Here is a 20,943-nt window from a genome sequence, read left to right as displayed (position 1 = left end):
CGTCTTTTTTTTTTTTTTTTAAATCCCCTTGGGACGGAAGTGATCGCGGCCTATAGCAATCAATGGAGGAATCCAGTATTTCACTGCAGCTGTGGTCTGACTTCAGCAGGGCCGGTGCGGTGCGGGCCTCGAGTCTAGACTTGACGTTATATCCAAATGAGGTTATGCATACAGATACAGAGATAAACTGACAAGACTGAAAGAAGACGTTCATCAAGACGTTTACAACTTTAAACTGGGTTGTGAGCCAAAGGAATTGCTTCAAGAAATACTCCAACTTGGACTTCCTGGTGTGTTTCCTAATGGTGCTGCTGCATTGAGGATTTTTCTCAGTCTACCTGCATCAGTAGTTTCAGGCGAACAGTTTTTCAGTCTGATAAAGGCTGTGGTGTTGGCTCTAAGAAAAAATAAAAAAAAAATCCACATAGTTTAATATCTTTATTAGGAAAACTCAAAGATCACCCCTCCCCCCAATGCGCAAGCTTTCGAGATATCCGGAACTCCTCATCAGGCAAGATTTTACAAAAAGTACTTTGGTGGGGGCGGTGGCGGGGAAGCTGACTGGATATTGCAGGGAGAAAGTCTGCATCATTCGTAGTCAGAGTCTTACGATGTAAATGGGTTACAGTCCTTCAAAGTGGGCTCTGCCAGGTGATGTGGCCACCGGGAACGAGGCAGCCGCAGACAACTGCACCCAGCTGTTAACTCTTGAAGCTGCAATCCTCGCATTCTTACCAGGGAGTACGCCTGACTTGAACCGAGTGAGACTACTTCTGAGTAAGTATACATGAGGAGCGGGCAACACTCTCCTTAGCTAGATGGCCCATCGCTCCTTCCTAAGCTAGAGCTCGCTCTGCGTTACCTGCTTGGAACAGCAGGAGGCTGGTCCCGGACGGGATCTTCCCAAATCGCATCTCTCTCGGTTACATCACTTCCTCTTTGTTTTCTTCGGCGAGAGCACAGGGCGCGGGCGGAGAGGCTGTTTTCCTCGCCCAGCCAGGAGGAGACTCCTATACGGACCCCCGCAGGGACCCACTCGCTGCATGCCTTAAACGGGGGGAAAGTTCGAGTCGTGGCCGATCTTCCTGCAGGGACCAACCCAGCCCCACGTGGAGGCCACCAGAAACATGGGAGTCACCTGGTACGCCGTTTCGATGTTGTGAGGCTCAGAGTGATACGTTTTGGCTTGGGGATTTCTGCTACAACCTCTGTTGCAGAAGGTTGATGCCTGATGGGAATCGTACCTCTGCGACCTTGTTCGGGCTTCTTCGACACGCGGGGGATAAGATTTTGAACGAACGCGTGGACGAGCAAATGACGTGTCTGCAGTAGAGGTCCAGGCCAGGGGAGGCAATACGAGGCCTGGACGGGGCGAGCGACAGCAGCAGGCAGCATTGCCCAAGTAGCTGCACCAGCCCTTGAAACGCCTTTCACCGTGGGAAGAGTATGAATAGCTGTAACTAGCTGACTTGGCTGTGCGTCTGTCTTCTGGGTCAGCTGCCCGTTCCGCAAGGGGAGGGTGGATGGTATATTTTGCTACAGTGGGTGCAGCAGGCTGATTATGGGGAAAGCGGAGGAGGAGATCAGGTGGAGATGAAGAAGGACACAGAGAGGGCAGGGTTTTGCAAACTGATCTCTTGGGTTCATTGCTGCCACAGGCCGCACTGTCACTTACCAGGTGTCTGGATTTGGCTGCTCTAGTTGCTGGCTGCTGTGGCCAGAGCTCACCGATGGCATTTGAACTACTGGGATTTGTCAGTGGCGTATTCTCAAGCAGGGCTGAAATGCGAGGAGAAAACAGCGTTGTGGCCTAGCAAAGGCGGAGAGTTCGTCAATATTACAGATGGCTTAACATTTTTGTACACATAGAATTTTATTTATTTATTACATTTGCACCTCACCCTTCTTCCAAGGTGCCATACGTGGTTCTCCTCACAGTGGCCCCATCAGAGACGGTGACTGGCCCAAAGTCATCCAATGAGCTTCATGGCAGAGTGGGGTTTGAAACCTGGCCCTCCCTGGCCTTAGTCTGATATGCTAACCATCGCACCACACTGGGAATGGAAAAATCTTATTTATTTGTTTATGTGAAATACTTAGCCTTTCCACAATAGTTGATACCGGGGATATCAGGAATGGGGAGCTTCCAGCCTGTGGGCTGTATATGGCCCTGGCAGGTTCCCCATCCGGCCTGCCAGCTTCTGCCCCAGGTTCTGTCCTGCTCCTGGCTGGGCAAAGTTTTTTTAATCTCTGATCAGCAGTTGATATTTATTTAAAACATTTGTCTCCTGCCCTATATCATTAAGATCTCAGGGCGGGGTACAGATAGGAGATGAGAGCTTTTCCCTGCTGTGCAGTGAGAAAGGGAGCCTTTGTTACTGTGCAGCAGGGAAAAGCTCTTTTCCATATTACTCAAACTACCTGTCATTAAAAGCTCTTTCAAATAAAACCGCTTTAACCAACATTAACAAAGAATGGGTGCCAAACAAATGTCTGTTCCTTAGCCTAGGCAGTGCAAATGAAAAGAGCCTGTCCCTCCTTTGTAGGTGGGCGCACTAGAGCGGTACCTTGGATGATGATCTACACTCATATAGAGTGTAGACTCATATAGGAGAAGGAACACTGTATGTCTTATATCTCTTCTAACAACCTGTATTGGCCTATGACACTTTTTAATGGCATAAATAATAACTATACAAAATAGCTTGCATTAGTAGAAATGTGTGTTTCTTTACCAGTACACGATTACATTCTGTCAGTATATACCAACCTTGATAGCAGTTGATAGGTTGCATAAATTCTGTCAAGAACAGGTATTTATTTTTCTGTCTTCTTGCTAGCAATATGCAGTGCTGGCACATCTAAGATATGAAAGCGGAAAAAAGGAGGCAAAGGGATTTTGTATGGTCTGCCTCTGTGTTGGTCTCATTCAAATGCTTTATATAGCCTTGCAAATATGTCCATAAAAGTTAGAGGGCCAATTTTTTTTTTTTTTACTAGCACACTTGCTGAGATGCATCTACATCAGTTTTTGTAGTAGGGGACAGCCTGGGGCGGGGTGGGGGAAACTCTCTTCTACTTTCTAGTCTGTCTTCCTGGTCATAATAATTGTCTTCTAGAAGTGGCTATGCAGATAGCTATTCATAAACCTGTTTTTATAGTTACAGAATGGTTTTAGCTATGAAGCATGAGGTTTTATTTTCCTTTTTCAGATCATAATATAGTATGAGAACTTTTGTTGCTTGAATTAATAAGATTCATTAGTTCATCTGTGTTGTTTTACCTTATATACGTGTTGGTTTACCATGTATACATAAGTTCCCATGTATTCATTATTTGAATTTTTTAAAGTAACTCAGGACATCTGAATACATATATTGTGATATTGTTTTGTTGTACTAATCTTGTACTGCTGTACAAGGAAATAGGAGGGCTTTGTGGCATCTTTGATTGAAAGGCTACCTATATGAGCACACTTGTATGCGTGTCTGTCCTGCTGATTTAAACGAGTCTTGCTTGCATGTGTTTAGGATCACAGCCTAAATTATTATCCTTGTTTAAATTTCACTTATAAAATGAGGTCACTGAGCAAAATTGGATCCTGGACCTTTATTTCTTGTGTTTGATTCTTGATTCAGCCCAGTCAAGACTTTTTGATGGTTTATATACGAATGAGCATTCAAAGAACTTTGGGCAGCAGTTCCCTCCCTCGTTTTGTACTTTTAAGGTACCAATAGTTTACTATTGCATCTGAACTGACAAACTGTGGATTTGCAGTTGTTCTGTAGCTGAGATTGGAAACTAGGATCTAAACCTAGTCACCAATTCAGGTTTGCAGGATAAGTAAAAACCATAGTTTGCCAGTTTGGATGAAACATCAAAAGTATGGTTTGCCTCAAATCAGGAAATGAGGGAATTAATTTCTGCGTGTCAGCCTGAGGCTCCTTTACTGCTTATTCATGTAGCATCAAATCACAGTTTGCTGTTGCTTCTGAACTAGCTCTTTAATTATTCCAGTTACAACCTGTTAGCCCTTTGCTTAACCTTTTTTCTCCTGCACAATCCAAATCTAAAATGGCAGCAGTAAAAATACAGATTTGTGTCAAGCAGTACCCTGAAGTTAAACTGTTTGTTTTGTATGTAACTTTGGCCCAAAGTGAAACCCGCAGATCGATATTACACTTGGGGAAGATCCTATTCAGTGGGTTGATTGCCATTTACTGGTGACTTGCCTGTAAATGACCACAGAATGTCATGTTTTTGGATGACAATGTTTGTGATTGCAGGGTTTGTGCAGTTTTGTTCATCACTGAGCATCACTTTTCCAAGAACTTCTGTGAAATGGAAGAATTTTTGTGTAGAGTGTTCAGCAAGATGGACTCCAGGGAGATGGGGACACCATTTAGATCTCATTGACGTTTCATGGGGAAACAGGAGTACTGACAGCCTGAACAGAAAGAGAACACTTTCTTTGTGCAAGCCACCTGGAGCACCATTTGGTAGAAAGGTGGCATACAAATTTAATAAATAAGCCTTGGCTCTCCTTTTTCCTCACTTATCAATTTGAAGGCGGAGGAAAAGTTAACCATGCAGAGGGAAGGGAGTTTGAACGCTGAAAAAATCATTTTCCTGTATCAGATATGGGATGCGCATTATACAAAATCAAAAGAAGGTTGTTGCATTTACTCACGTTCATCTCTCTGTTTCTTTGTTTCTCTTCCCTTTGTTAGCTTCCACACCATTGAAATTTAGATTGTAAGATCCTTGGGGCAGGGACCTGCCTTTTTTGCTTGTGTTACTATGTAAAATGACATGTACATGGATAGTGCTATGTTAATATTGTCAACAACAACAATAATAATAATACAAATATGTGTTTTCTTGGGTAGCATATAAAGTGGACAGTGGCTGTGATTCTGACCAAGTATGTGGCTTTGGGGTTTTTGTTGTTGTTAAAGTCCTTTTTTCTATGTTAGTGTATCTCAGATGCCGATAGCGGAGGGGAAGAGTGTCCAGCAAACTGTAGAAATATTAACAAGAAAACTGGAACTACTTGGAGCAGAGAAACAGGGTACTTTTTGTGTTGACTGTGAAACGTACCACACTGCAGCCTCCACAATGGGCAACCAAGGTAAGCATTTGATTTTCTATAATAAATGGTGGCTTCTCCTCCTTCAGGCAATAGTAATTTGTTAGAGAACCTCTCAAGATCCTTTCAAGGAAACAACTCTGTATGCTACTTTTTCTGAAAAGTGGATTTTCATCAAATCCATTCTTGGTGATGAAGATGCTTTAATTTTGTTTAGTATGTAATTCTTGGAATTTGTTCTGTTGGATAAGGGGTAGTGTGGAACAAGTGTCAGGAAACACAAACCTATATTCATAAGAATGGCCATGTCCTCCTTGCCCACCTTTACTACAAACAAACCACCATGCAAATACTAACATTTGGATATAAATATATCCCCCATTGTATGACTTTGGTTTAATTTTGCCTTTATGTATTGATTATGAAATAATGAGGTTGAGAAAAAATGAGATAGAAATTACTTTCAGAGTCCTTAATGTGCATATTTAATTATGGTAACAATGCATCTGTACCATGAATTGACTTGGATATTTTCCTCATTACTTCCAGTTTGTATGATTTAGTTCAGTGGTGGGGAACATGTGGTTCTCCAGATGTTGCTGAACTGCAACTCTTATCATCCTTAGCCAGCATGGCCAGTGGTGAGGGATGATGGGACTTGCAGTCCACACATTCCCCATCCGTTCTAGGTGGTGGTGTTGTTTTTGAAATTGCACAATTGTTGTATCTCATGTGAGCTAAGAAGAATGAATGGTAGTAAAGCAGCATCCCCAGAGCATCCCTGCAAGTACGTCTACAAAAGTTACTAGTCCCACCTGTATCCATGTCAATCATTTGCAGTCTAAAAGAATCAACAACAACCAGCTTCTACAAACCTTCCTTGCTTGGTTGACTGAAAGTGATTTTTACTACTCTAGGAGACCTATTTAGAAGCCTGACAGGCAACCTGATCTTATATGCATCTTTACTCAGAGGTAAGTCTCAGTGAGTTCAGTGGAACTTACTCTCAAGTAAATGTGCATAGGATTGGAGCTTTTGCGTGCCTGCAGCAACCTGCTTGTTGCTCTTTAATGAGGTATAAATACATGGAAAATTCCTAGAAAGTGAAACGCTCCCTTCAACAGGGACTGTCAGCAAGGCTACTCAGGCTGTCAGAGATGTGGACAGCTCTGTTAAACTCTTAGCCATTGATTCAGATTCTAATAATGAGTGGAAGCAAGAGATCATTTCAGTGATTTCTGTATCTTTCCCCATGAATTCAGTTCAGTGCTACCTAACATCACAAAACGTGTGTGTGTGTGTGTGTGTGTATTCACATTCATTTTCATATGAATGACTCTTCATACTACTTTCTGTTAACAGTGTTGAGGTTTTGTTGTTGTTGTTCAGTCGTTCAGGTAGCTAAAACTGTAGTGTTTTACAGTTTTACAGTACAAAATTGTACAGGAGAGTAATTGTTTTGCTAGGTTTCCTGAAGCAACTTGGAAATGTTTAGTGTGTTCCCCTTCCTCCTGGGATATGGCTCAGGGAGCTTGTAATCTGGAATGCTTATGCATGTTGTTTGCAGCTTTCTCAGGAGTGAATTATTCTTCCCTCTAGAGGTCAGCAATGAGCTTGGGTACCCATCCTTTTGCCTCCGGTCTGGGAATCTGGCTGGTTTCATGGTCACTTACATGGAGATATGTTAATATATTTTTCTGCAGTTCCGGAACACTGTTTGAATTGTTTCCCTATCCTTGACTTTCATTAAACTTGTTAAAACTGTGTTTCATTAAAACTTGTTAAAAACAGCAAAACACCATGAGAGATAAACCCTACGCATATTTGAGAGTAAGCTCCGTTAAACCCAGTGAGAATTAACTTCTGAATAAACGTATATAGGACCAGGCTTCATGTATAACTACTACGTTAATCTAGATAGAAACTCTCTGCAGAGATATTTAAGAGGCATCTTTATTCTAAAGTCCTACCTAGATCAGTAATAAAGGTACACCTCATTTAGCATCCCTAAACCATTATAGCACAGGGGGCAGCTCCATCAACTAACAGATGATAGCACCTGAACCAGTGGGTTCAAATTAGAAGAAAGGGGACTTCAGCTAAATACTAGGAAGAAATTCCTGTTGGTACGAGCTGTTCAACATTGGAATAGACTGGAAGGTGGAGGTTTTCGAGCAGAGTGTGGGTGGCCACCTATCGGGGATGTTGCAGCTGTAGATTTCCTGCATTGGCAAGGGGTTGGACTAGATGATCTTTGAGGTTCCTTCTAACTCTATGATTCTACTTAGTAAAGACAGCATTCCCAGGGGAGAAAAAGGTGTGTCCATTGCGCAATATTTTGTGAATGTGTGCACTGACGGCTGTGTAGCCACCATACATCAAGCAGAGAACAAACCCAGAAAGCACCTGTAATAGACATCTCTCCTAAGGAGTTGCACCTCACCCCCTTGGTGGTTGACAGCATGATGCACACTTTGAACCACCTTGAAAGAGGAGCTTTTTATCCCTCCTTTCCCAAACAGGAGCCCTGGAAGGATGCAAACAAGGCCTCCATCATCTTGGAACCTGGTGAGGAGGATGTTTCCTCTATCGTGTTCTGAACCTCTGAGAACCAAAACGTGCATACAGGTTTAGCTAATGGACTTGGGAACAATTCTGCATGGGAGCAATGTTCCATGCTAAAGTCAGGCATGGAACACTTTCCCTTCCTTCTTCCCAGCTGAGCCAACCGAAGACTCCGCTTAGCTGGACAGAAAGTTTGGGGTGGTGGCTTGGCTCAGAACCTTGCTGGGCTTGGGGCTGTCTAGAGCCTTTTCCCAGAGAGATTGTTCCTAGCCATCTAGCCAAGTTTCCATCCTGACCAGGCACTGCTTTTGCATAACCCAAAGGATGACAAACAAGTTCCTGCTTACCAGAGAGGGAATTTTCTTCATTTTAGTTTTGGTTCTTGAAGTAGGCAGGAGGGCATTTCACTAAGCACTCTCTGGCCAGGTGGGAATGGTTCATCCCTTAGTACATGAGGGGGAGATAGGTAGGGGCTCTTCCTGGGCATGCAAAATATGATGGTTCCTGGTTTCTTGCTTCAGCCCAGTGAGCTATCTGGTGCTATTCTCCTGTTTATTGGTCTCTTTTGTAAGTTCCTTGGTTCCTTGCTTGTGGAGGATGGTCTGTGGAAGAGAGGGGGACGTCCCCCTCGACACACACACACTAGAGAATGTGATTAACTGCTGACCCTGTGTTTAAGCCAGGTGGGAGGGGCCATCTTGAAGGATGACTAGGGCCCTTTTACTTGCTGGGGAGTACCGAAGTTGTTTGCAGGTAGAGGACAATCTGATTTGGATAACGCCGGCTAAAATTGAGTCAGAAAACATTTTAAAAAGGTCATAGGTTCCAACATGATCCTTATGATTTAAATCAGAAGAACTTTAAGTTTTTATGTATGATTGTTGTTTTTATATGCCGAAGATGTTCAGTGTGTGCATTTGGCAGCAATAGGTTGAGAACCCCTACAAGGCTCCAAGGTTTGTTGGAGGTGTACCGTAAGGTGCACCGGGGAAAGCAAACCAGGGATGCAAACACCAGAGCTGGAGTGTCTTACTCCCTGTGCCACCAGGAGAGCCCTTTGGCTGAGGAATTCCCAGCCCAAACTCTGCTATACTGCAGCACCACCTGTATGGCGGCCAGGGCTGGGACTGCAGCTTTTAGTCCAGCCAGGATCATGTGACTGGTGGAACCATTAGGGGCTTGGCTGTGTTCTCTAGGCTGAGTAACATCAGATGGAGTAACAGGGCAGACCCTCTAACCTCACAGCTGACTGCTGGCCAGTCTTTCACAATGTTCTTGTCCTTGGGCCTTGGTTGTCTGACCTCCTGCCCATCTTTTACCATGTTTCTGCTGTTGGACTTTGCCCAATCTAGTGCCCAACCTCCTGCCTGCTTGTGATACCATCTTTTGCCTGTGGACTGTTTGACCCTCTTATGAAGCTAGGCCCCAGGCCTGACAGGTGATGGTGGTCTTGCTATCTGCAGGGCTGGTGGTAGTAGGGTTTTGTTGGTGGCAGCAAGAACTGCCCACATCTTGCTGGGAGTGGGTGGCTGCAAGATGTTGTGGACTCAGCGGTCCCCATACACTTAATAAGCCCATCTATTGCAATGGTGAGGATTAAAGCACTTAAGAGGAGAGCAAGCACAACGCAGGCCGTTCCGTGCTTTTGAGATCACAATATTGAGTGGCTGAGGAGTGTGGGAGACCTGGCTTGGCAGCAGTACATGTGAAAGATCTAGCTGTCTTAGATGTTCAGAAGGTGAACATGAGCCAGCAGTAAGGTGTGGCTGCCAAAAAGCTAATGTAATTTTAGGTTGCGTTGACAGAAGCACTGTGCCCAGATCATGAAGTAATAGTTCCACTTTGTTGTGTGCTGGTCAGGCAGCATCTGGAGTACTGTGTCCAGTTTTGGGTGCTATGGTTTAAAAAAGAACTATGATGTCCAGAGAAGGGTAAGCAGGATGTTGGGGTTTCTGGAAACCAAGTCCTGTGAGGAACAGTTGAAAGAACTGGGTATATTTAGCCGGATGGGAGAAGATTAGAGGAGACATGATAGCAGTTTTCAAATATCTGAAAGCCTATCATACAGAAGATGGAGCAGGCTTGTTTTCTGTTGCTCAAGAGAGCAGTACTAGAAATAGTGGGTGGAAATTTCAGGAAAGCAGATTTTGACTAAACATGAGGAGAAACTTCCCAACTGTAAGAGCGGTTGACAGTCAAACGGGCTCCCTCAGGAGGTAGAGGGCTTTCCTTCACTGGCATTTAAACAGAGGCTGGACAGCCATCTGTCTATAGTTGCATTGGGTATTGTAGATCCCACATTGAGCAAGGAGCTAGACCAGATGACTTCCAACACCCCTTCCACCTCTATGATTCAATTCAAACTCTCACGTTTCAGTTGATCCTCGGCAGTGAAAAGGAATGCGGCCAGGGAGGGGGTGGCAAGACACTTAGGGGAGCAGAAATGGAATAGAGTATCTGGGAAAAGAGCAAGGCTGATTGGCAGGCTGGAACCCTGAACAGGAGCACTCCACACTGTAGCTCGTTGTTGCAGGTCCTGCTTGTTATACTTCCAGTCCTAAAATAGTTGAGAACAGACACATACACACACGCATTGTGCAAATGCAGCCTGACACTGCAAGTTTCAACATTTTGTTGGGGGCCCCAATTTTACTTCATAATAACTAGCACAATAGTATCAATACATGTCAAACACTCGCTTTGGATGGACTCTGAAGTGCCACCCACCAGCTAGCAAGGGTGGTACCCAGGCACTGCACAGCATTATGCCAGGCAGGGGAAAGATCTCATTATGGCACTGCCAGGATCAGTTGATCTGACCTCCTGCAGAGCGCTTGTGTACACTAGAGCTGCAACTTCCTTGGAATGATGGGAAAAGCTCACCCACTCCTATACAAGACACCTGAAGATCTTGCAGAGGGCCTGTTGATTCCTGCTCTGGGCCAGGATGTTTATCTCCTTTTGTAGGTGACTGCCAAGGAAGCCCTTGCAGCAGGACAGCATTCACCTGCCGTTCTGTGAAGCAAGAAGGGAAGATGGAGTGAAGCCAGCTGTTAGAAGTCATAGGAAAAGAGCATCTGATGTGCAAGAGACATTTCTTTTAAACAAGAATCAGAACCCTAGGATACAGTTTATGTATTCTCCTCTAAGCTAAGGCCATAGGAAGGTTTGTGCTCATCTAAGCCAGAATATCTGCTGGCAGGGAAAATGCCCCTTTCCTAAGGATTCTTTCCATCCACAGCATTCTTATACCTGTTTTTTTGAAATCTGCTATCCATAACTGACAAAACTAGAAGTCTGCACATTTAATGTAATAGTCCGAAGTTAACCTTTCTTTCCCATCATGTGCCACTTGGTGTTTTCAGTGCAAGATGGGATTTTAAAGTTATTTATTATGTTTATAGACCGCCCAATAACCAGAGTTGTCTGGATAGTTTATAGGTAAGTTAACCTTGGATGGTCCCAGATGTTGCTTTAGAACTTGCCATTGATGCATGGATGTGGAGAAAAGGCATAGCTCCTTTGACTAAAAGAAAAAAAAAATCCACGGCTTACAACTGAAAGCAGCATCCTGGATTACTAAATCCAATGAATGAGAACTGCATGGGATGGGGGGGAAGCTCAGAGATTTAATTCCTGCTCCCATGTCTGTACTCCACTGTTCTTCCCTTTCATGTAGGCTCCATTACGATATGTCTGTCCATTCCTTCAAGCTTTTCAAAAAGCACGTTTGTCACCCAAGCTCTCATTTATGGCAATAAATTCCTAGAAATGTTCTCTGACCTTCACCGTTTCAGGTGCATTTGTCCTTGTTTCTGTTGCTGTTACAAAACACATTGTTTAAGTCATTTGCTCAGTACCACTAAAATTAGCTGTACAATGCAGAATGACAGTAAAATTTTGTTGTAGACTTCAGATGAGCCAAAATCTTTTATTTCACTTCCATTGCCAGTTAGTTGATGACCTCATTTTAAATTGCTTTTCCCAGGCAGTGATGGTGGATTTCTTGGATGGTTACTTTTCTTTGATGCTCCTTAAGTATGGAATCAAATTCTCCCATCAACTCCACAATTTTAAGGAAGTCATAATAGTTTGGTACATTCAGTTGATCTGAAGTCCTTCACAGTGCTAGATCTTGAGTAGTAATGCCAAAGAAATGTCCTGTCCTAGAAGTGAAGAGTTAAATGCAGAGACAGCTTTGTCATTCCAGCATACTCTCATTGGTTTTGCTCTCTTCTTCAGGTAGATGTGTGGCTACATCCAATTGAAATGTGGATGCAGTAACCGTCAGCTCATTTGCAGTCTGACTAAACGGAAGAACAGTTACCTCATATAACTCACAGGACTCCTCAGGCCTTTCTCTTGGTGTATTTGCTAATACAAATTTCAGAATAGCCCATTTACTTATACAGAACAGCCTTCTTGGCTTCCTCCATTCTTTTGTGTGCTCCACCGGAAAGGTTTTTTCTTCCATCACTCATGGCTGCTGCACAATATAGTGGAATATTCTAAAGATGAAGGTTATGGCATGGAAAAAAATGTAGGTGTATCTAGAAAATATGTATGAAACCAGGGTGCTAAAAGAAAAATCAATACACACCAGTCTGTGGTCTTCACAATGAAGTGTGAGAAAGGTCGAGGTGCATAGTACTCCTTAACAGTAAATTGTTGCCTGAAGTTACACAGGGTACTCAGGACCATATTCCAACCAAAAGCTCGTACTGTTGTAGCCAGTTATATTCTGCAAAACTTTTAGACTCACGATTCAAAGGTAGCGACATTAGTGATTGCTCCTGTGTTAGTCTAGATTGTTAAACTGTACCTTTGATCATTTCACAGATGAAAAGCGGGACATGTCTGTAACACTCCAATCTTAAGATCAAAGATCATTGCCTGAGCTCCCTCCACCATCAGCACACACATTACTGAAGGCTCTACTCTGTCTGCTACATAGCATTTGTTTACACAGAAGGTTTATTATGTTGCCAGTGTGGTGCAGTGTTTGGTGTCAGACTAGGATGGGGGCCTGCTCACCCATGAAACTCCTTGGACTAGTCACTACCTCTTAGCATAATCTACCTCACAGGGTTGTTGTGAGGATAAAAATGATGGGATCATGTTCACCATCTTTACCTGCTGGAGAAAAGGTGAAATATACATAGAATAAAATAAAAATAGGCATAATTGTCTTACTGACTTGAGTTTGCATGATCGCAGGGGTAAAAGAACCTATAAAGTCCTACACGGCTTGGAACTGCAATACTTGACGGCACGTCTTTCCCGAAACAAACCTACCCATATGCTACATTCAGCATCTAAGGTCCTCCTCCAAGTGCCTCCTCCAAGGGAAGTTTGGAAGGCAGCAACGAGGGAGAGGGTCTTTTCAGTGGTGGCCCCCCATCTGTGGAACAAACTCCCCGATGATGTCCGCCTGGCACCAACGTTATTATCTTTTTGGTGCTGGGTTAAGTCTTAGCTCTTTTCCTAGGCATTTGGCAGCACATTATGAGTTTTAATCGGTCCTGCATGTGTCCTTAGTTATGACTAATAGTTCAATGTTGTTTTTAGTTATATGTTGTTTGTGTATATTGTCTGTGTGCTTTTATGTGCTTTTTTGTAAATGGCTTTTAAACTTCGTTTGTATTTAATGTTTTAACTTCTGTAAACTGCCCAGAGAGCTTTGGCTATGGGGTGGTATAGAAATGCAATAAAATAAATTAAAATAAATACATTGCAGGTTCTGCCCCTGTCCCTGTGCATGCGGTGTGCATGCTAATTGTTTACATAATTAACCAGGCTGCAGTGCAAGTCAGCATGTCGTCTGAACCCGGCATGCGGCATGGCGGGGGTGGCTTCCTATCCACCCCACAACCCCTACTGCATGTCGTGGGTTGTAGGGTGGGTACGGATTCACCCCATCACATGCTGGGTTCAGACAACCTGCGCTGCAGTGTGGGTAATTATGTAAACAACGGGTGCAAACACTGCACATGCAGGGGCGGGGGGAGAAGCCATGATGGATTCTTTGACTTCTGCAGTCGTTCGAAAATGGCCAATTCAAAACAAGTATGTAAAATGGCCAGCTGTGCTTTACAATGTTCTTTACTGTGGAGACATTTACATACATGTGCACTAGAGCCAAGATGTTTCCAATGCTTCAATTTATTAAACCTAATTTATTAAACCTAATTTATTAAACCTATGGAGATTAAGTTGGGGCCGCAGTGGCTTAGTGGTTAAGACGCTGAATTGCAGACCGGAAGGTTGGCAGGACAGCAGTTCGAGACCTGAGTGCTGCGTGACGGAGTGAGCTCCCATCTTCAGTCCCAGCTTCCGTCAACCTAGCAGTTCAAAAGCAAGAAATTGCAAGTAGATAAATAGGTACCGCTTTGGCGGGAAAGGTAACAGCGTTCCGTGCACCTCGGTATTCAGTCACGCCGGCCACATGACCACGGAAGTGTCTTCGGACAGCGCTGGCTCTTCGGCTTAGAAATGGAGATGAGCACCACACCCTAGAGTCGGACACGACTGGTTTGGGACACCTTTTACCTTTTTATCGAGATTAAACCTATGGAGACCTTGAGGATGCAGCTAAATCCTAAAGACTAACATGAACCAAGTCTTACAATGGATACTAACAATCCAATATTTGAACAAACCATCCTCTTGCTTCTTATTTGCCACACCCATATGCCTTCACCCTTTTGCATGAGTATCATCAAGTAGTCATATTCCTTAAAGTACATGTTCTTGAAAACGATAATTATTAAAACAACCATTTTTGTTCCTTTGCCTATTTAGTATTTCATTGAATGCATTTATGGGACTGATACTAAAAGTTAGGGGGAAAAAACCCATTGCTTGTCTTTTGGGGGACAGAAGCATTGCAGGGAAGGGCAAAATACTGCGAATTTATTTATTTTAAAATACTTATATATTGCCTAATAACATATGTTTTCTAGGCAGTAATGAAATGAGTGTGCTTTGAAGGACTGCGAGGAGCTCCCTTTCTCTCATCTTTCCTTAACACCTCTTTCCTCTCTGTGCAGATACATTTCAATCCATACCTACATAGGCTTCTAAAGACTCTTACTACTATTATTGTACCAGGAGAGCCCATGTAAATTTCCTTTTAATGGCATATTTAAAGTATAGTAAAGTCCTTTTTATTTTTAGATTATATTTGAAGTCCCCTTCACTCCAACTTGCAAAACAATGTTGCTAAGTATACTTTTGTGAGTTGGTTAAGTTGATGCGTTACTGTTTGAAGGATATACTCCAGAATGGACAAATGTTAATTTATCTCAGAATAATTGGTTCTTTTAGTAAAACAACGTCAATTGCGTTTTACTTACATAAAAAGCCATTGAGCAACCAGCACAACGTCTATAATTAATGAATAACTTGGAGATTCTGTAACAGAATCAATGGTTTGAAGGGAAAAAAGGACAAAGAAAGATGTAACAGATGTTTCATTTTAAAGCGTTTAAGAGGGAAGGAATATCCTTCTTGAAGCGAAAATAATGCTGCTCTTGTTTCAGGGCAGGCTGCCAAGCTGATGTACGTGATGCACAATTCTGAATATCCCCTCAGCTGCTTTGCTCTCTTTGAAAATGGCCCCTGCCTCATAGCAGATGCCAACTTCGACGTCCTTATGGTGAAACTGAAAGGCTTCTTTCAAAATGCCAAAGGGAACAAGATAGAGAGTCGGGGCACCCGGTACCAGAACTGTGATTTTTTAGTGAAGGTTGGCACTGTTACCATGGGGCCCAGCGCCCGTGGAATATCTGTGGAGGTAAGAATTCCCCTAAAGCATGGAAAAGACAGATGTCATTGGTTAAGCATGCAATAATGTACGATATGGCCACAGTTCCACAATCAGAAAATAAGTACCTAAATATAGGGTTTGAGCCAGTCCTACTGCAGGCACAGCACCTGTCCATAGAGGGACTGCAGAACCTGGTTTCTTTCCTCAGAGCATGCAGATGGGTTGCCCACACAGGCATTGCATAAGGGCTGTCTAGGGATTGGGAGACCTATGCATGTCTTTTCCATATCCCTGTCCAGACCTCCCCTCGCTTAATTTGGTCAAGGAACTCAATCTCAAAAAGGAAATTGCTATGTTGTACTCATTGCCTGTCTACACACGCTGCAAAGACTGACTTTCTCCCTCTTTGAGAAGAATTACAGCCAAAGATCCGACAGGTACGTGAATTTGCTGGATAGACAGGCTTAAAAATAAGTGATCCCATTACAATCAACATATTAAGCAGTAGTTGCAGCCCATTAGCTCCATAACTATACTTCAACATGTTTTGTAGGGATTGTATAATGTGAGCCTTTAGGAGGGAGTTGAAGGAGATATATGAGGGAAGTGAAAACTGAATGGATTGGCAATTCAGCCAGCATTCTTGGTGGAACAGAGACAGGCAACAGCTTGAGGTCACTGAGATGTTGGATTTGTTTTATGCCTTGAAGGATCTCAAAACGGAAAATTGGTAGGTTGTGTTTGCTGTGTCTCCGGTGTCCCAGCAGGATCCACTGTTGATGCCTGCCCTAAGCCCTTTTAAAAAAACAGAACAGAAAATTTTCTTACCTGTGTCAGGGGGCTTTGTGGCTGCCCTCTTTGTTTCCAACAGGTTGAGTGGTTCCAGGGTATTGTGTGTGTTACGGGAGGGATGGCTGCCATCACAAAAAAAAGTCTGCTTCTACAGATCTGCCCTAATAAAACAAGCCTCCAGGAGTCCACTGTTGTAGAGGCTCTTGATACTTTGCCAAGAACTCCCTCAACTCTGGAGCTGGTCCCAGTAACAGGAAAATCAACACCCCCCCCCCCCCCCGCGCACACGCAACACATTCAAATCTTCTTTCAGTGTTTGGTTATTGAACACAACAAATGTGCATTCCAGTGTTTCTTGCATATAACATACCTGGATTTGCATCCTTAGAATTGGTTGCTTTTGTATAGTGAATACAAATGTTGGGCCTTATGAATATTTTTGTTGCAAAAAACCTCATTTGTTACAACATCCTAATTGATATTTGGTTTGGCAGTTAGGTCCATTTATTTCAATATTTTTAAGTGCTCCCAAAGGCCTAGTCCTGTTTGCAGATAAAGCGTCCTAGTGAGCAAGATGCGCTGCTTTTGGCTCTGAATCAAAGTGCAGTTGAGGGAATGTAATTCTCAAGCCCTTATTTGTGAGTTGTCTGTGCCAATTTCCAGGTATGGTTTTGATTTTTAAACAGGGCTTGTCCAATGCCTATGGTAAACTGCATGGAGAATGTTTAGCAGATTCTGAGCATAAATACACAGACAAAAGCCTACTACAACTGTTCTTTCCGGATTTGCCTTAAGCCTTTGCTATGCAATGAGTGTCAGTTAAAACAAATGATGATGTGTGCAAGTGTGCTTTTGTGGGTTATGATGATCTGAAGTGGCATTTGAACCAAAGCTCTACAGCTGAAAAACATCCATATTGCCATCTAATACTCACTTGCTATATCATTTTGTCACAAACATGGATACTGTATACAGTAGAAACCACTTCCTTTCCTGTGCTCTGTAACTATTTCTAATTAGCTGAGAATTGTCTCTCTATCTGCTAAGTATGAACAGTGAACACACACACACACACACACACACACACACACATACACACAGATCTTTACTGGCAGTTCCTCAACTTTTGAACCATTTCACTCCCAAGGGTTGCTAAAGCCTGAACTTGATCAACATCCAGACATAATAATTTAGGTTTTTTATTTCAGTAAGAATTTTATTACTTTGGATAATTTTATTCTTATGCATAAAAAATTAAAACTTTATTTGCTATAAGTCAGAAAGGGAGGATTACTTTATAATATTCACACTTGAAATATTTGGAATCCTACCCTCCAAAATCCCTCCATTGGCTCTTGCTTATGATATTACAGTGATAAGTTGTACACTAAAACTTAAATACAGCTAGAACTTGAGAGCAGCTGCTTGAATGTTCTCAAACACTTCAGGATTTTTACCATCCCATTTTCCCCCAAAGCTATCTTTTTAGTTTGTTCAGATTGCAAGTATCTCCTTCACCCTATGCAAAGATTGGACAAGCTCTTCAGTGCAATGAAACATTATGCTTTTAAAGAAGTTGGGATGGGAAAATTAATCACCTCTCAGGGAGTTATGTTGGTTGCTCCATGCTTCAGAGCTTCTGTTTCTGTTGCCAGGTGGAATATTGCCCATGTGTGGTAGCCAATGACTGCTGGAACCTGTTAATGGAGTTCATGCAAAGCTTCATGGGAAGTCATGCTCCTGGAATCCCTTCTGTGTTTGGCAATAAGCATGACAGTATCTACAGCCCAGGTGACACAATGGTTCAGTACATGGAACTCTTCAATAAGATTCGCAAGCAGCAGCAGGTGCCCGTTGCAGGGATCAGATGAAGAAGGCTTTGTAAGGTCTTTCTCCAAGTGAGCAACAACTTTGCTGAATAATCTGTCAGAATAGCAGCTCCATCCCAGTATTCCAGATTGCTTCCCATTAAATCAATGCAGTCTCCCTCCCTCTGGAGTAGAATTAATTCTATCTCATCTCAGACCTTCTGGGACATATGTCTCTATGATAATGGCATACTTTACCTTGGCCTGCTATCTCAGTGATTTGTTTGTCTTAGATTCTTCAAGCAAGAGTCCTGCAACTGAGTGGAAATGAAAGAAAAATGATTATCTTGCAGAAACACATAGGTTCAAATTGTGTGCAAATGGGAGGATGGGCTTTAGGTGTCTTTAATTTCCTTGATTGGCTATGAGTGAACATGAAGTTTCTGTCTAATAGTATGAAAGTATTTTAGTATGACTTTTATTAAAAGTGCTTTATTTTCATATGTTGTGAACTCTGTGGATGTTAACTACTAGTAGAATTTACCCTCACATTTATCCAAGTTTTATACTTTGGGTTGAAATCTAATGTATCTTGTTGAAACAAACTCAAGAGAATTCTTTGTTGCCCTATCAGTGTTTTTAAATTCTTGGCCTCCCACCATCTTCATAAAGCTGTTGAGAGGATTAACATGTTTGAGCTTTAGGATAATATCACTGGAGTCTAGGGGTTTAATTCCTTTGCCTTCTACTCTAATGTTGTAAGTATATCTGGTGGAACAGAGCAAAACCCTGACATTGCCAAACCTGTACAGACTGCAATCAAATTACTACAACATCAACATTTTTCGAAATGCCTAAAAGTACATAGAATATAATCTCAAAAACATTTTTAAAAATATTGGCTGAAGAATCTTACTCTCCTTATTATTGTATTGTATTTTTCTGTGCTATAAGATGTCTTTGTTGCGCCCTGTTTTCTTTTAGTCCTGCAGCTGCAAAAGCATTGTGTTAGTTCCCACATGAATATCCTCACTTTAAAACTTTCCAAATTAAAGAGCTGCTAAGCTACGGTCTCCTCTGCTTAATTTTAGAGACCAAATCTGGATAAAGATTTTGTTCTTGGGCTGGCCATGTAACCTCTCTTAATGGTAAAATCTCCCATTTGATTTTGTGCTGTTCTGTGCAGTGACAACAGACTGTGGGGTTTCAGTCCCTGATTCCCAATAATAGTGTGAGAAGGAACCTTATGCCAGTCCCCTGGCACTGGGAATTTGCCCCCCACCCCCATGTTGGGTTAGCAGTTGATGTTTTTATATTGATGCTTGTGAAAATCACTGCACAGTACAGGACTGTGGTGCAGGGAGATTCAGGCTGGGGGTGAGACATGGATAGCGGGGTAATAGCCATCCATGGCATCCAGTGGTGCATCCTAAGAAACATGGGAGTGTCTTTGTCCCTTAACACTGACATGCTTGCACACAAATGTGTAGTAGGGGAAGTAAGAGTTATTTGGGAAAAACATTTTGCTTTACCTGTTGCAAGATGGAGGATAGAACCAGGCACCTAAGTGTTCTGTATATTGCATAGCACACTGTTGATCCCCAAGGCATTTTGATGGGAAAGGGGTGTGTCTGCATGAATCTAGACAGAGAAGAGAATGTAATGTAAGGGGCAGAAAGAAATACATCTCCAAACTGTAGTTTTCCATAGGGATCCCCTGCCCTTTAATCCAGCAGTGGCAATATCAAACCTTTTCCCCACTTCCCAACAACTTAATCTAAAAGAATAGTTTATGGTAGGAACTGCTGCTCATTCCTTGCCATATATGGTTTCTGGTGTAAATTTAAAATGTAAACTCTGAAAATTCAGTAACTGTGCTGCACATAACACAGAAGCTGTTTAATTTACAAGTTGTGGGGGAATATTTTTGGGAGAGACAGAAGGAAACATTCTGTCTTCCTACTCTGAACAATTTACAACATGTAAATTGTGCTTCTTTTTGGACCCAACAGCATTAAATTTTATGTGGATTTCTTTTCCCCCAACATACAAGCAAATGATTTAAAAAGAAATCTGTATGTAATCAGAATCTGCATATGGGCAAAGTTCTGAATGTGACGTATAATAGGTCTATTGTTCTGCAAAAGAAGAGTGAATAGGAAAGTTTGATTCAAGAGTATTTACTATGATTTTTGGATTTGTGCTTAAAACATTGCAATGTTTTGAGTCTAAACCCCTACCATCACTAATTTGATCCATTGATGTCCAGTCAATAGGAAACACATAAGGAAATAAAAATTATGATCAGTATTATTCATTGGCTCTAAAAAATATATTGCCAAAGCTATTAATTACATATGATTTTTATTGGTAGGCAGTCATTGCTTAAGCCTGCATATCTAAACATTAAGGCACTTAGAAAAGCTTCTCAGTATTTTCAATCCTGTCCATTGGCTATGAGCCCAGAAAGATCTGACAAGCTGATTCATAACACGTGTAGAAAATTGTTTGTACTGTAAGTAAATGAGTAATTTTAACATACTAATAACCAAATTGAACCTGATCCATGAACTACGTTTGACTTTAATAAGTTTTGACTCCTATGCTTGCTGATTAATTGCAGCGAGTAAGGGCTGAAGAGTCAGGCCTGTGGCTCATTGATGTTGTGCCTTTTAAAGGAGATAACGTACAGCTCTGTTCTAACTGTGTTTAAATGGAACTAAGACATATGGCCTCAGTGGGAGTTAAGAATAAGTAGGAGCATGTAGGATTGGGGCCTTACTTGTAGAAAGAGCTTGGTTTTTGTCTTTCCCTCAAGACTGTTTTGGAACGAAAAGCCATGGGGTTGTATCCAATGTTAGTCTGACTTGACCCATTCATTTCAGTGGGCCTTCTCTAGGTAGAACTAACATTGGATACAA

The 20,943-nt window shown here is 42.3% G+C and overlaps 1 protein-coding gene across 2 annotated transcripts; it reads left to right on the top strand.

The window, feature by feature from the left end:
• The first annotated feature begins 41 nt into the window (after window positions 1–41).
• MED20 (mediator complex subunit 20) lies at window positions 42–19,090 on the top strand. Of its 2 annotated transcripts, none has more exons than XM_084853155.1 (4): window positions 42–777; window positions 4,977–5,131; window positions 15,196–15,449; window positions 17,870–19,090. In XM_084853155.1, the coding sequence occupies exons 2-4, from the start codon at window positions 4,987–4,989 to the stop codon at window positions 18,083–18,085; spliced, it is 615 nt and encodes a 204-aa protein (XP_084709281.1). In that variant the 5' UTR covers window positions 42–777; window positions 4,977–4,986; the 3' UTR covers window positions 18,086–19,090. The 2 variants fall into 2 exon arrangements, with proteins under 2 accessions (XP_084709281.1, XP_084709280.1); XM_084853154.1 differs by lacking the exon at window positions 42–777 and adding an exon at window positions 954–1,141.
• Window positions 19,091–20,943: the final 1,853 nt, after the last annotated feature.

This window comes from Heloderma suspectum, chromosome 4, assembly GCF_057233095.1.
Source record: "Heloderma suspectum isolate Gila_16-S chromosome 4, 16-S_ref, whole genome shotgun sequence".
In the NCBI taxonomy this organism is placed as follows: Eukaryota; Metazoa; Chordata; class Lepidosauria; order Squamata; family Helodermatidae; genus Heloderma; species Heloderma suspectum.
This window is presented reverse-complemented; position numbering and strand designations above follow the sequence as displayed.